The 13,902-nt window shown below is 42.3% G+C and overlaps 2 protein-coding genes across 2 annotated transcripts; both read left to right on the top strand.

The window, feature by feature from the left end:
• The first annotated feature begins 2,695 nt into the window (after nt 1–2,695).
• Nucleotides 2,696–13,380, top strand: cops8 (COP9 signalosome subunit 8). The gene is made up of 7 exons (XM_085766215.1): nt 2,696–2,805; nt 3,520–3,590; nt 4,212–4,260; nt 4,409–4,541; nt 11,504–11,611; nt 11,801–11,863; nt 12,704–13,380. The coding sequence occupies exons 1-7, from the start codon at nt 2,734–2,736 to the stop codon at nt 12,781–12,783; spliced, it is 576 nt and encodes a 191-aa protein (XP_085622341.1). The 5' UTR covers nt 2,696–2,733; the 3' UTR covers nt 12,784–13,380.
• On the top strand, nt 6,061–7,883 carry trim63b (tripartite motif containing 63b). Its single transcript, XM_085766214.1, has one exon. It carries the CDS (start codon nt 6,404–6,406, stop codon nt 7,466–7,468), a length of 1,065 nt encoding a protein of 354 aa, XP_085622340.1. The 5' UTR covers nt 6,061–6,403; the 3' UTR covers nt 7,469–7,883.
• Nucleotides 13,381–13,902: the final 522 nt, after the last annotated feature.

The raw sequence follows: 13,902 nt of genomic DNA, 5'->3' as shown, positions 1-13,902 counted from the left end.
ATGTTTTTACAGCTGGGATCAATACTGAATCTTTGATTTACACATTCAAGTCTAATCTGACGGCCAAGTCTGAAGGCATCCATATGGTCACGTTAAAGCCCTGGCTCACTGACGTTAATTATACATTCCACCTCTTATATAATGTAACTGTGCTAATCTGTCTACATTATCCTCATCCAGATGTGTTAGTGCAGCAGTTCAACTACAATTCAAACTCTCATTTTACCCTCAGTAAAACTACTAAGGAATGTAGAAAATCTTACTTTAACATTAACATGGAATGGAAGTTATTCAAGTGACACCATAAAAAAGAGAAAAAGAAAACTACGTACATTTTCTGTCATTGTCAGATAAGGGGAAATTATATATTTGGTTAGACTTGAATTATGCTTTATGTTTATTACTGTAAACCAGACCAGGATCTCTCTTTGAAAACATGTTTTAATAATGATGGATTCAAAACAAACACATTTTCTGCTGCAGGAATTATCATACTCAATGAAATCCATGATTTTTTTGTTTTGTTTTTTGCAGCACCTCACAATCTTGCTTTTATATCTGCAGCAACAAGAAATGAAAACATTTGATATTGATGCATCACAAAGTCAGCAGGTAAGTACTCCAGTGAGATACTGTACTGTACGTTTACAGAAGTTTTCAGACTCATGTAGGCTACTGTGAATAATTTATGATTTATCCTTTTAACTCTGACTGTAGAAAACATTTATTTCCACCCATTTATTTGATATTTACCCTCTGGAGAATTATTGCAACATGTTTTGGATTGTGAGGCTTAAAAAATGACTGACTGACATGAATATATTTTGGTTGTTATACCTGGGGGAACCATGGATCACAAAAACATTTCAATCTAAGCATCATAAAACAGACAGATTTTAAAAGAACATTGCCAAGTTTCAAACAGCTGGTGTAACATTTGGTGGAGACTTTTGAAGTCAGATTGTACCAAACTACAGGACCTAAAAAGAGCAAAATAAAACTCCAATATTTACCGCAATTAAAATTAATCAAATTAAAGAAATTTAGAGAGGTTTACACCTGCAACGGGCAAAATGAACTAAAAATGCAGATGTATTCTGCATCAAAAGAAAAAAAGTGTAAAACATCAGACTAGAGGAAACACATGAGAGTTGTGCCAAACATTTTGAGGGTCGAAAAATACATGTAGTCAACAGCATCAAAGAAGATGGCTCAAAAAGGATTAAATAGAGAAATCCCCAGCACTGGTTGACAGTTGAGGATCATTAGCGAATCTCAGTGCTGTGGAGTCTACTAAAACCAGACGAGGGTAAAGAAAAACACTCTAAATACCATGGGAGAAATGACAAAAAAGGAATCTAAACTTGCAGGTTCTCTTCATTAACTGGGTTGTAAGAGTTAGAAAACTTTCACAACTGACATCTGACTAAAAATCAATAAGGAATAACTTATTTAAACTTTTTCTTCACACTTGAATGAGCCTTGAATCACATCGCTCATAATATTGAATTGCACTCCCTGAAGAAAGTTGTGAGAGGCTTGATTGTTGGGTTTTCCATGATGTGTTATATTCTATCTTTGGTTGCATCACAACTGTGCACTCTAACACAGTAGGCCTACTGGTGGTACGATTATTTATAGTTGGAGACATTCTTTACCCCAGTTTTAAACATAGGCTGATAGGTTAGCTATTTGGAAAGAGTTCATGGCTGTTGCTTTGATGGATTGTGCAGCAAAAACACTGACAGAGGTTCAAAAAAATATGGAAGCATGACATTTGAGAAGTTGTCGAGGCAAGGCTACAGGCTAGCCCTGTCAAAGCTGCTCTCCCATCCATCCATGGCTGTTGTAATATGAACAAGTCTAATTTACAACTCAGATGAACTACCCAGCATAAAATGAACCTATAGGCCTACTGCAGCCTGTTTATTTTTGGTGCAAACATCGCTACATACATATGCAACATCCGAGACAAGACCATTGAGATAATAATTATCTGATTGTAATATAGAATACATTTTCTGTCTTTCTGGACTGTAATAACACTGCTTTTATCAGCACTCATAGCCATCATAGAGTGCTAAGAGGCTGGTAAGCTCCTGTCAAGTTAGCTTTCCACTCCAAACATGTCAAAGAAGATGCTGTAAAAGGTTCTCTCCACTTCGCCTTGTTGCACCTGACAGGTTGCTGTTCACTATATAGCATAGTCTTTTTCTGTAGCCTACATATATGACACAACACCAAGAGAAGAATATGCCTATAAGATACTTCTCCCTAACTTGGTGCAGCCAGATAGCAGCTCCACCTCCAGCACCACCACTCTGAATGCCAACCCATCTCACACCTTTGAACCCCCACGAAATGCAACCTGTATGGCTCCAACCCCCTCAGCGAGTTTGTTGGTGAAACAACAATAGTTGTGTCTTAATCAGATGATGAAAACAAAGTGGGACTCTTAGCAGTGACCAGAAGTCTTGCAGGGGCAAGGTATCTGCTGTAACTCTCCTTCATTCTTTAGACTTAGTAGGCCCATATTTTCATCCTACAGGAAAAATACAAGTTCCCTATCCTCGGGTACTCTTTCACCCTAGAAAGAATTTGTGATGAATATGACAGTGTTGCTTCTGTAGTTCGCCCTTCTTCCAGCTGAGGGCAGCATCGTCTCCGACGTGCTGCTCATCCTCCACAATTCCACAGAAGAAGGAGATTCCGGTGCAACAGCTAGGCATCAACATGCCTACTGCTGTGATTATGGAGGAAAATTTTGATAAATTATTAGAGCAGTGTGAAGCTCAAGAACTCGAGGTAAGAAATGAATTGCGAGATTCATATCATTTGTTCCGACACTGAATGCTGTCTTACGGGCTTTATGTCCGTAAAGGGTCAGTAGTTTCTGGTAGCCAGTTAGCTCATGCCCTATTTATGCTAACATTATAGCACAGAAGCTAATCACTTACGTTAGGCTCATTTCACTTTGACGCACCGCTGAATGAACCTTGGCTACACAACAGCCTGTGAATGAGCCCGTCTTTTGTGAACAATGTCAACAACAGACTGTGTAGAAATGAACGGAAATGGCCGAGCTGGTTACTAAATGTCACTAGCATGCTGTGGGTAACCAGCTAGCTGCACAGCGAGATGTCTACTCTGCGCTGTGTTGGTAAACACAACAACAGCAAACACTGTAATATTGTATCACTCAGGGTCTGGAGGTTTAGTAGGTGTTGTCAGGTTAACTGTGCGGCGTCAGGTAACCCGAGGACAGACCGCTGGTCGTCAGAAACACAGTACAACATAAGGAAACTAAGCAGTGCTATAACGTTAGCATAAGCTAATGAACATAATAACATAACAGAACTGCATGGCTGACATGGTGCGCTCTGCAGGCACTTTGCTATTGTATAGCAGCAGACACTATGGGCAACATATCGACTGTTATTTAAGCAAGTTAACATAGCTTAATATGTTGCTGATATTATGTTCAAACTTTAATATCACATCTGCATTTTTCCTCATCAGGCTCCAGGGGGCATCGCAACACCTCAAGTCTACGCTCAGTTGCTGGCGCTCTATTTACTTCATAATGACATGTAAGTCAAGTCTGCCTTTTCTTCAGTAGCTGACAGTTTTACATATGGTTGATGTAAAAGAAGCAAATATATAAATAAAGTCGAAAAAATCTGGCCAACAGGCTCAGGGCTACTCATCTTGCCCCTAAAATTTGAGTGTGCAAGTAATTTTTTCATGTGCATGTGCAACCAATAAATTTGCAGTTTTTTTTAATTTATTTTATTTTATAAACACTGGTTAACCATGGATGTGGCGACTCGCAAAATCTGTCAAGGGACGTCTTTGAAGCACATGCTGTAGTGCATATTTTTTATCAATCAGTAAAATGTCTTAATAGAAATAAGTAGTTCCCATTATCACTGATGACACTGTAAGCATTCTAGTTGTTGCCTGTACTACACACTCCAGCTGCATTTAAAAGCATAACTCCATAAATGGTATTGCCTCTAGAAGTTGCAAGAACAAGTAATATCTTGAGTAGGTGTCTGTAGGAACTTGATTGAGATGGTTTAGTCTTACAAATTATACATTGGTTTCATAATGTATGTGTAACAAAGTGTGCAGGTTTGGGTCTGTCTCTGTCTGACCACTGCAACTTTATATTGTACATTGATTGTCTTGTATTAATGTGCATCAAACAGGAATAATGCCAGGTATCTATGGAAGAGGATTCCCCAAGCAATAAAATCGGTAAGTACTACAGTAATAATAAAGGGCAGTTAAAAGAATTCAACTGTTCTGACTCAGTGTCCACTTGGGTGTGACCGTTGTTTATACTGGAATGTCAAATGTAGCATACTGAAAGATTTTGAAATGCTTCTCAACTTGTTGTATACAGGCAAACCCTGAATTAACAGCTATTTGGGCCGTTGGCCAGCGCATTTGGCAGCGAGAATTCCCTGGGATCTACGCAGCCATCACAGCTTACCAGTGGACGGAGAATATCCTTCCAGTCATGGAGGCCCTTCGAGGTAACAACAGAAATCATGTCTGAACTTTAGCTCGCATCTTATTCACAGGTCATAAAATTTTTTCGATCGCAAACATTTCCAAATATTTATATGCCTCGCATTTGGCAGTCGAGACACTGTAGTAAAAGTCCCTGAAGTGATATTAAAGTAAATTAAATATTTACATATCCTCTGCTTCACTACAATCAGCAGGGGGCATGAGTGAGAACTTAGTTCTGGCTGTTATGCAACTCAGCTGAGGGGAAATATATTATGAGAAAATTTCACCCTTATTTATTTTTTTCACTCCTTGGCATTATGACATCTGTTTCTTGAAGGGTGCTACAGGTGGCTGCAACACTGTAACACACAGTGCAACGAATGAGTTATGGCTTCACATGCTCACTTATTTACAATGATTTATCAAAGCATCCAGATTTTATTGCTGTGTCTTGTGATCACACATCCTCCCCTCAACTTTAAAGAATCACCTTGAGAAACTAACAGCAGTGTTTGGTATTATTGCCCTCATCCTCCCAAATATTTAGACATTTGCACCATGTGATAGTTCTCTTGTGCAAGAGTGCAAGAATAGCTTGTCCCTCTTGTTTATGGAACTGTGTGTTGATCTGCTGTGGGTGCTGACGTACAGTAACGCCAGAAGACACTTGGGCGATAATTGTTTGGGTTTGAGAGAATGAATAGTTTTTAAATCGAAATTCATCTAATTTATAGTCAGTATTACTATCAGTGTTAGTAATGAGCATTAGTATTAGTGACTTGGACTAAGACCATCATCTTCCTATCAACATTTTGCAATTTTTGTATAATCTTCAGCTGGAGAGTCTCTATAGCTTACTTGCCATAAATTCATCTCTAAAATTAGAACAATACAATACGGTCAAATTCTTGGACCAGCGCAAGACGGACAAAAGCGAAAACATTTGCCAAAAATGTTTTCATTGATCGAGAACGAAAGTCAGAAGTTTGAAGACGATCAGATACCGTCGTACTTCCGACCATAAACGATGCCAACTAGCGATCCGGCTGCGTTATTCCCATGAGCAGCCGGGCAGCGTCCGGGAAACCAGGAAACAAGGAAATGCTGGGCGAGTTGACCACTAAATAATAATATCAAAATAACTATAAAGACAAAACGATATATTTATCGAAAATTGACCCGTTAACAAGTTTGGGTAATGTAAATTCATCCACAAATATGAGACACTTTCATAACCAAAAGCAAACTCCTCAGGGTCTCTTGAAGGATGCAGTCAAATCCAATTAATATCATTGGTTGACTGAACTTTAAACACATTGCTTGTTTACTTTAGTAAGTTAGACAGGTTGAATAAATGTCACACTAACTGAATGACAACACATCAAAAGACATAAAATGATAACAACAACAACAAGATGTTGACACTGACTTGTTTACCAGTGAGATCGGGCTCTGTCGTCAGGTGGGGGCACTGAGCCGCTCACATGGACCCTGTTTGTCTCTGCTTGCTCCACCACCTCTGTCCCTGTCAGGAGGGACACAGTGGCCACTGGGCATGTGACACATGCTGCACTGGGTGGGGGGGTGGGGGGTTAGTTCTGTGAAAAGATCCCAGGCCAGTAAGCAGGCAGGAATGTTGCTCTGGTTGGTCTAAAGGATTGGGTGTCACCAGCTGTGAGGGGCCGGTATAAAAGACAGAGCTGCTAGGTCTCAACCAGAACAAATATCAGCATTTCATAACTAACAACTCACACAAGACAAGCTGCTCGTGTCTGCCCTCTATTTTGGTAACTTTCCGAAACCAACAGAGAGAGGTGAAGGATTAGTTTCTCTTTTGGGACATTAGGAAACCTATTGGTATAGCTGTAGGCACTTTCCCACAATGGACGTCCAGAGGACAGGAACTATGGTTCGACCTCCCAGCCCCATGGACAGCCTTGAGAAGCAGCTGAGCTGCCCCATCTGCCTGGACATGTTCACCAAGCCTGTGGTCATCTTGCCCTGCCAACACAACTTGTGCCGTAGTTGTGCTAGCGACCTCTATGACTCCCGCAACCCATACCGCTTTTCTGGTGGTGTCTTTCGATGTCCTACATGTCGGTTTGAGGTCGTGCTTGATCGCCATGGCGTGCATGGACTTCAGCGAAACCTATTGGTAGAAAATATTATCGACATCTATAAGCAGCAGCAAGAAGGCAGTGGCAGCGGAAATACAGAAACTACTCTGAAGCCGAAAGAATCCAAAGAACCTATGTGCCAAGACCATGAAGATGAGAAAATCAACATCTATTGCCTGACCTGCCAAACACCAACCTGCTCCCTGTGCAAAGTATTTGGTCAACATAAGGACTGTGAGGTGTCACCTTTAGGAAGCGTTTACGAGACCCAGAAGGGTGAGCTGAGTAATGCCATCGATACCCTGGTGGCCAGCAACGGGCGCCTCCAGGCTCTGCTGAACCAGATGGAAGACGCCTGCCGTGCCGTGCAGGAGAACGCTCAGCGCGCTAAACAGGGGCTAGCCGAACGCTTTGACCTGCTGTACGCCGTCCTTGAGGATCGCAAGACCGTTCTGCTGGAGCAGATCGGCAAAGAGCAAGACGAGAAGGTGGCAGCTCTGCGAGCGTTGGCTCAGCGTTACGGCGAGCGGCTGCAGTCCAGTACAGAGCTTACAGATTCAGCTGTGAGAGCTCTGGAGCAGAGCGGTGCTGCTGAATTTCTGGTGGCCTCCAAGGGCCTCATCAACCAGACCAAAGATGCTGCTAAAGGCTCCTTGGGAGAGGAGAGGCCAGAGCCAGGCTTTGAAAAGATGGACCACTTCACTTTGTCAACAGAGCATGTTGAAGCAGTCCTAGCAAAGATGGACTTTGGGGTGTGTGAGGATGATGAATTTGAAGATGCAGAAGAAGAAGAGGAGGAGGAGGAGGAGGAAGAAGAAGAGGAGGAATAATGCACATTGAAAGAGAAAGTGTTTATGGACTTGAAGGAAATACAGTAATTTGTGCTTTGGAGGAATTTTCTTTATGGCAGGGACTGCATTTGATGTAGAACCAAAGATAAGGCTACAGTGGATGTGGGCTAAATGGCTTGCCCTTATTGTCAGTGCAATATTCAAGTGTCGTGTTCGTACCTTTTCTTAAATTCCTTTTATACTTTTGTACTTCTAAACCAGTCATGGAAAAATAGGGTAGATAATGTAAATATAGAAAGTCTGAAAATGGCTCACACATAGTTTTCCTCGTAGATAGCGTATTTAAGTTGTTGTTGTAGTAGTTTTCTCATTTTGTGTTGAGTAGTCATCTACCTGTAATTTCCAAATCTGTCTGTCTAATTGAACATGGAATAAAACTGCATGAAGTTAACAATCTATTTTCTTTATTAGTATCCACACAAACATGACTTAACTTGACATTTAAATGAGGGGCACAAAAAAAGAATGACCAGTATTATTTTTGTCATAGAGATTGTCCTTGGAGTGCTTCTATCAAAATGTTTCCCAGTCTGTTGGTGCTCTTACTTGGCAATAGACTGTATTTAAAAATAAAAGCCCTTGCCATGTCCTGTGCTTTGCCTTTGCCGGTGAAAAGAGGGGGCTATTTTTAAGAGGTGAGAGGCTGAGAAATGATAGCGGCCCTGGAATAGACTGGACTGTCAGGCAAGTCGAGACCAGGTCCTGTTTCTCCTCCATAAAACTCCCATCCACCCAACCATGTACATCTTGCTCAGCAACTCTAACCCATCTTCACAGAGCCAGAAGGGCATACTAAAGAAAGGCTGGTCCAGTTGCCACAGGAGTCATCTCCTAACGGTCAAGGGGCCATGGTAAAAATACATGACTGTCAGGGGACTGGGTTTCAAAAAACCCCCCTCACAGTGACCTGCTTGGCTCTTTGTGGTAAGCATTTGCTCAGAGGCCTCAATGCTTTCCTAAGCCAGTCAGGTGCAAAACAGTTGGTCCAACACGAGTAGCAGTTTTATGAATTCTGATCCATTGTTAACTTTTAGCACATGCTGATTACAGAGGAAAAACACAATCACTTTTAGTCATTTATCAGCAGCAAGACCACACAATGATAAAACAATTGTGTTTCATCCACATCTGTCTTTAACCGCAGCATTAAACCCTGCTTTAATCATTATATTGACTAAAGAAGGGCTGAAGTTACTCTTAAAATATAACTGACTGAAAACAGAGTAAGACTTGAATTAGTTCAAACACAAATCAAGTATTCTAAGTGGCTGTTTTTCTAGCATTTCTACATAGTTTTAGATAAGTTCAATAACAGTGAGAACAGGAAGCCCCTTGGACAGAAGAATGGGAAAGTGCTCCTGACAAATCTCCAGCCGTCCCCTCACAGCTGTCTCTTCTCATCCAACCCACTTGTTATTGTTACTGCTGCATCAGACCGGGAGCTGACTGTTGATACACATAAACCGTTGCTAAGCTATAAAACACAGCAGCAAATACATGGCTGCTGTGTGTGTGTGTGTTGTCCCCTGTTGTTGTGTGAGGCCCCGTCACTCATGCCATTATCTCCACCAGCGACAGCACCATGTCAAGTCAGGTTGGAAAAATAGAGCAGCTGAGATAGTCGGGGGGGAGGCAAAGCCAGTGCTCTGCTGATAAAGACTGAAGTGACTTGTAGAGCTCAAGCACTGCACACTGTGCCCGTGATCCATCCTAAATGACATTTGGAAAAGCGGTGGAAAAGTTTAATTTTATTGTTTTCTTTGAGCGCACAATCAATTCAAGGTCTCCCTGACAACAAATGCACCATTTAATTTAAAGCAAACTCAGATGTTACAAGTAATCAAGACAGGAGAACTTTTGTTTCAACAAGTTTTTACTTTTGATTACAGACCAGCTCTGGTGAGAGTTGCAGCTGTGCGTGACGGAATTCATACATGGGCTCAGGAAGAGCAGCTCAGTTTGAACATTAACATAAACATGAGCTCAATCCCACAGACTCGACACAACCAAACCTTAAAGGGATAGTTCAACATTTTGGCAAATTGGCCCATTGCCACAATCCCTGTTGTGGTCCGTGTAGGTGACTTGACAAAGGCCTTGTCTGGCTGAAACGTTGTCAATAAATCTCTTGCAACTGGATCTGAGTGTGCGGCGCTCTTCTTTTCTTTTCTTTCAGGAGTAGGTTTGTTCCTTTAATTGTCGGTGCAAGCTATTTTTAGAACGGCGCAGCAGAGCCGCGAGCTGCTCAGAGCTTCACTACAGAGGCTAATGGGATTTCTTGGTTTCCCTCATTAAACTCATCAAATACACAATCCAACAACTCCTAAACACTCTGGTGGACAAGTTGTGACCTGCACATTCACCACGCTATGAGATAATAACAGAATGTTACAAGACAGAGTTGTTTTTTCATTCATACAAAACTGCTGATGCGCGGTCCCATCGGGGGCAGTTTTTCATCAAGCAGTCTCTGTATTTACCTCTAAAACAACTCCATCTCGTAACGTTCTGTTATTATCTCATAGCGTGGTGAATGTGCAGGTCACAACTTGTCCACCAGAGTGTTTAGGAGTTGTTGGATTATGTATTTGATGAGTTTGATGAGGGAAACCAATAAATCCCATTAGCCTCTGTAGCGTAGCTCTGAGCAGCTCGCGGCTCTGCTCCGCCGTTCTAAAAATACCTTGCACTGACAATTAAAGGTAACGAACCTACTGCTAGGGGCGTCGAGTGGCGCAAGAGGTTAAGCAGGCGCCCCATGTAGAGGCTACAGTCCTCAATGCAGGCATTCCCGGTTCGAATCCCGCATCGGGCACTCTTTCCTGCATGTCATTCCCCCTCTCTCTGTCTCCCTGTTTCCTGTCTATCTCAACTATACTATCAATAAAATGCATGAAAAGCCCCCCAAAAAAGAAAGTGGTTATAAAGTTTTTAAATACAAGTGGGAATATTTTTTTAAACATTTACTTGACATTTTCAAACGAATACCGAATGGTTAAAGTTGAATAATATTCTGACAGTTGTTGAATATTCCAGTTGCTCATCAAAAAAGCACAACAAGTTATATAAAGTTTTTCATTTAGCCTATATCGGCCCATTGTGAGTGCTGAAAGATCTATGCAAGTACATTCCAAAAAAACCCAAGTGTCTTTTAAAACAGTGGTTCCTAACCTTTCTTGGTCAGATTTTTTTTAATTCATCAATTAGGCTACTAGACATTTCAGGCGACCTCATTTGAATTTCAGGTGGCCCCACGTGGGGTCCCGACCCCAAGGTTGGGAAACACTGTTTTAAAAAACGTCGGCCACGGACGGAGTGGGCGACATGCTGGGACGAGGAACTTTCGTTTTAACTGCTGCAGCCGTCTCTCCCTCTCGTACTCAGCATGCTGTTCAGGGTGTTTGGTTTTTAAACGATTCATTAAAAGGCGCGTTCCTAAGGAACGGTCCCCTCAGTGGCCGTGTCTCCGCTGCAGACAGGACGCACCGGGCTCTTGGAGCGACGTGCAACGGCGCGCGCGGTCACTGTGCAGCTTTCCCCCCACTGCTCTTGTTGCTGTTGTTTTTCCAGCAGTAGGAGTCACTTACTAATAAAGCTGGGGTTTAAGCTGCCGTTTCGATCGTCGCGCGATCGCGTATTTATCAGACTTTTTTTTTTTTTTTTTTTAATATTCGGCCTTGCTTTGCGCTCATTCCACCGAAGGCCGAATGTTGCTTTTTTTTGCAATATTCGGCCGAATATTCGGTGCATCCCTACTTCAAACACCTGTCAGTCTTAATAAATAGCTGTGTGCAGTGCTGTTGCCAATTAGCTGCTTTGTTTACAAAAAGCAAATCTCTCAAATGCCATGTTCAAACATAACCACTTTTCCTGTGCGTGTGTGTGTGTGTAAGCTCACAGGAAGTTGGCCATGTACTTTATACACTTTTTAAACAGAGCCAGAGCTCAGTTTGAGGATGTATGTGCTCCACATGTATCCGTCTTGATGCTAACGTCTCCGTGGATCCTTCACAGAGAGCACGCGGCAAAGGGCGTACAGTCTGGTGGCCCAGGCCTACACCTCCATCACAGCAGAGGACTTCGCTGCCTTTGTGGGCTACACTGTGGAGGAGGCAGTAAAGGGTAAGATTTGTACTGCCTGCGCACACAATTTTTTTATCATCATGATTCAGAAGATAATGATTTATGTGTTTTTGGTAGCCTAGTAAAAAAAACAGCATTTCTACGGGGATGTTTGGGAGTTAATTTCCATTTCGTAACACTTCATATTTTTGCTGATGAGGGTATTTTCTCCTCTGTTACTGTTCAAAGGTGTGGTGAGCCAAGGCTGGCAGGCCGACCCTGCCACCAGAATGGTGATGCCCAAAAAGCCAGGTAGGTGGCGGTATTGTTCTTCTAAATCATGCATGACCACAGCCCACTGTTTGGAGTTGTTTGAGTAATCTTGCATCACTTTCCTGCTACTCTTCCTCCTAGATTTTATTAGACAACCATAAAATGCATTTAGGAGTCATTTTGATCCCCTAGAAAGATTGATGACATTTTTCTTTTCCTGGAATTTCTTCAGTTTTTGATTTGTTTAAATCCCCCCAGTGTAATGTCCCTACTTCTAGACCTCCGCGCTCCGTCCCCTTCCCTTTCTTCACCTGTCTTCCCTCTATTCTGTCACGTCACCACGTGTCCTCAAGAGACAGGGTCACGGATTGATCGTAGGAGAAACCTATTGATTTACGCAGACGAGGAGGAGGCTGTGGTCTGTCCTCCCCTCTGTAATCATCAGATCTTAGCGCTGAAGCATCTGCTCTGCACATGTCCAGCCCTGAAAACGCTAACCCACTCACCATTAATCCCCACATGTCTGGGTTTTTTTTCCCCCCCCTCCTCTCCACACCACCACTGGAACTTGCTGTTGGTGATTTTGGTTGTAGAGTTGATCTCACACAGGAAATCACCCTAGTTAGGATCGATATTAAATGTTGTAATGATCTCCAGGTTTACGTCTCCCGGTCACATCTAGACTGTGTAGGTGGTGTTGTTAAACAGTGATCCGATGTCAAGATGAACTTGAAACCTCTGCCCTGCTGAGTGAGAACACGTGGGCTGTAGAGTTAAAACCGGAGAGACGTAAGAAGATCGATAGCTCTTGGCACAATGAGGAATCCCCGGTCTGACTCAACTTCTCCTCCTCCGTGTTTCTCTCCTCTCACTCAACAGATCCTCCCCCCGTCTCTTTGGTTCCAAATGAGCAGCAGTTGGCTAGACTCACTGACTACGTGGCTTTCCTCGAGAACTGATAACCCACCACAACCACTGGCACCCTCTTTTTTCGCCTGCTTGGTACTGAGGAAGAATACAACTTTGGATAGACTCTTCCTCCTTCCTACTTCCTGCAAAGTCCCACTCCCTGATAGAAGATGAACCAAAAACACACCCGTCATCTCGCATGAATGCTGCAAGCTCTTCTCCCAGACCTGCCTATTTATGTTCATTGACTAATACAGCTTCCCCTGTTAATTCATATCCTGATTTTTTTTTTTCTTCTCATTTCAAACTACAATGTTGTATTTATATTGTTGTGCTCTTTGAAACCCACCTCATGTGTACATTTGGATCTGGTTTCAGAGTAGGTATTACTTAGGAAGTATGCTTCACATCACAGTTAGTATGTTTTTATTGCTAACCTAACAAACCCCTCCCCACACAATAGAAACACACACATCCAGTATGCACAGTACGTCCACTCTGTTTAAGCACTTAAAGGTTGCCTTGAAACAAATGTCAGGTGACAGAAGGCTCAGCATGCATGCATCACCGTGTGGAGTTCAGTCTCAGACCTCATACTTTGAAGTTTATGTTTTGACTGGTGAATAAATATTTTTTGCTGTTTCTAATTCAGTATTCTTTTATTTCTTATTTTTTAAGACTTTTGTTTGAGATGGATTTTGTTTGACAGATCAGCCTGGGCTCTATCAAGGATGTTGAATATTTCAGTACATCTGGGCTCTGGAACTTTTCAATATCACTTCTGTCTCATGAAAACAAGTTTGCCTTTTTTTCCTGTAGCTTGGCACTTAACACATTTGAGACATGGGGGGAATGTGTTAGGGAGCTTAGTAACTTAAGGTCCCATATTTTCAACTTTTCCTGTGTTTTTTTTTTTCAGGTGTTGATCTGAATGAATGTTGTCTGATGTGATGATACAAAACCAGAGCAGATTTGAGGTGCCCAGAGAAACCCAACCCTCCAAAGTTGAATGCTTGAATGATGGGTGGGGCTTGGTGCATTGTTGTGACATCACAAAGTTACAGAAGCCCTGACAGCTGTTCTGAATACATGCCGCATGCATTTCTCTGTGGACTGAGGCTCTGATACTGCCACAGTATTAATATAGAACCTGGAGCTGCTTTATGAAC

This window comes from Trachurus japonicus, chromosome 21 (genome assembly GCF_045865225.1).
Source record: "Trachurus japonicus isolate A0001 chromosome 21, Traja_1.0".
In the NCBI taxonomy this organism is placed as follows: Eukaryota; Metazoa; Chordata; class Actinopteri; order Carangiformes; family Carangidae; genus Trachurus; species Trachurus japonicus.
Note: the sequence above shows the minus strand (reverse complement) of the source record. Positions and strands in the feature narration are given on the sequence as shown.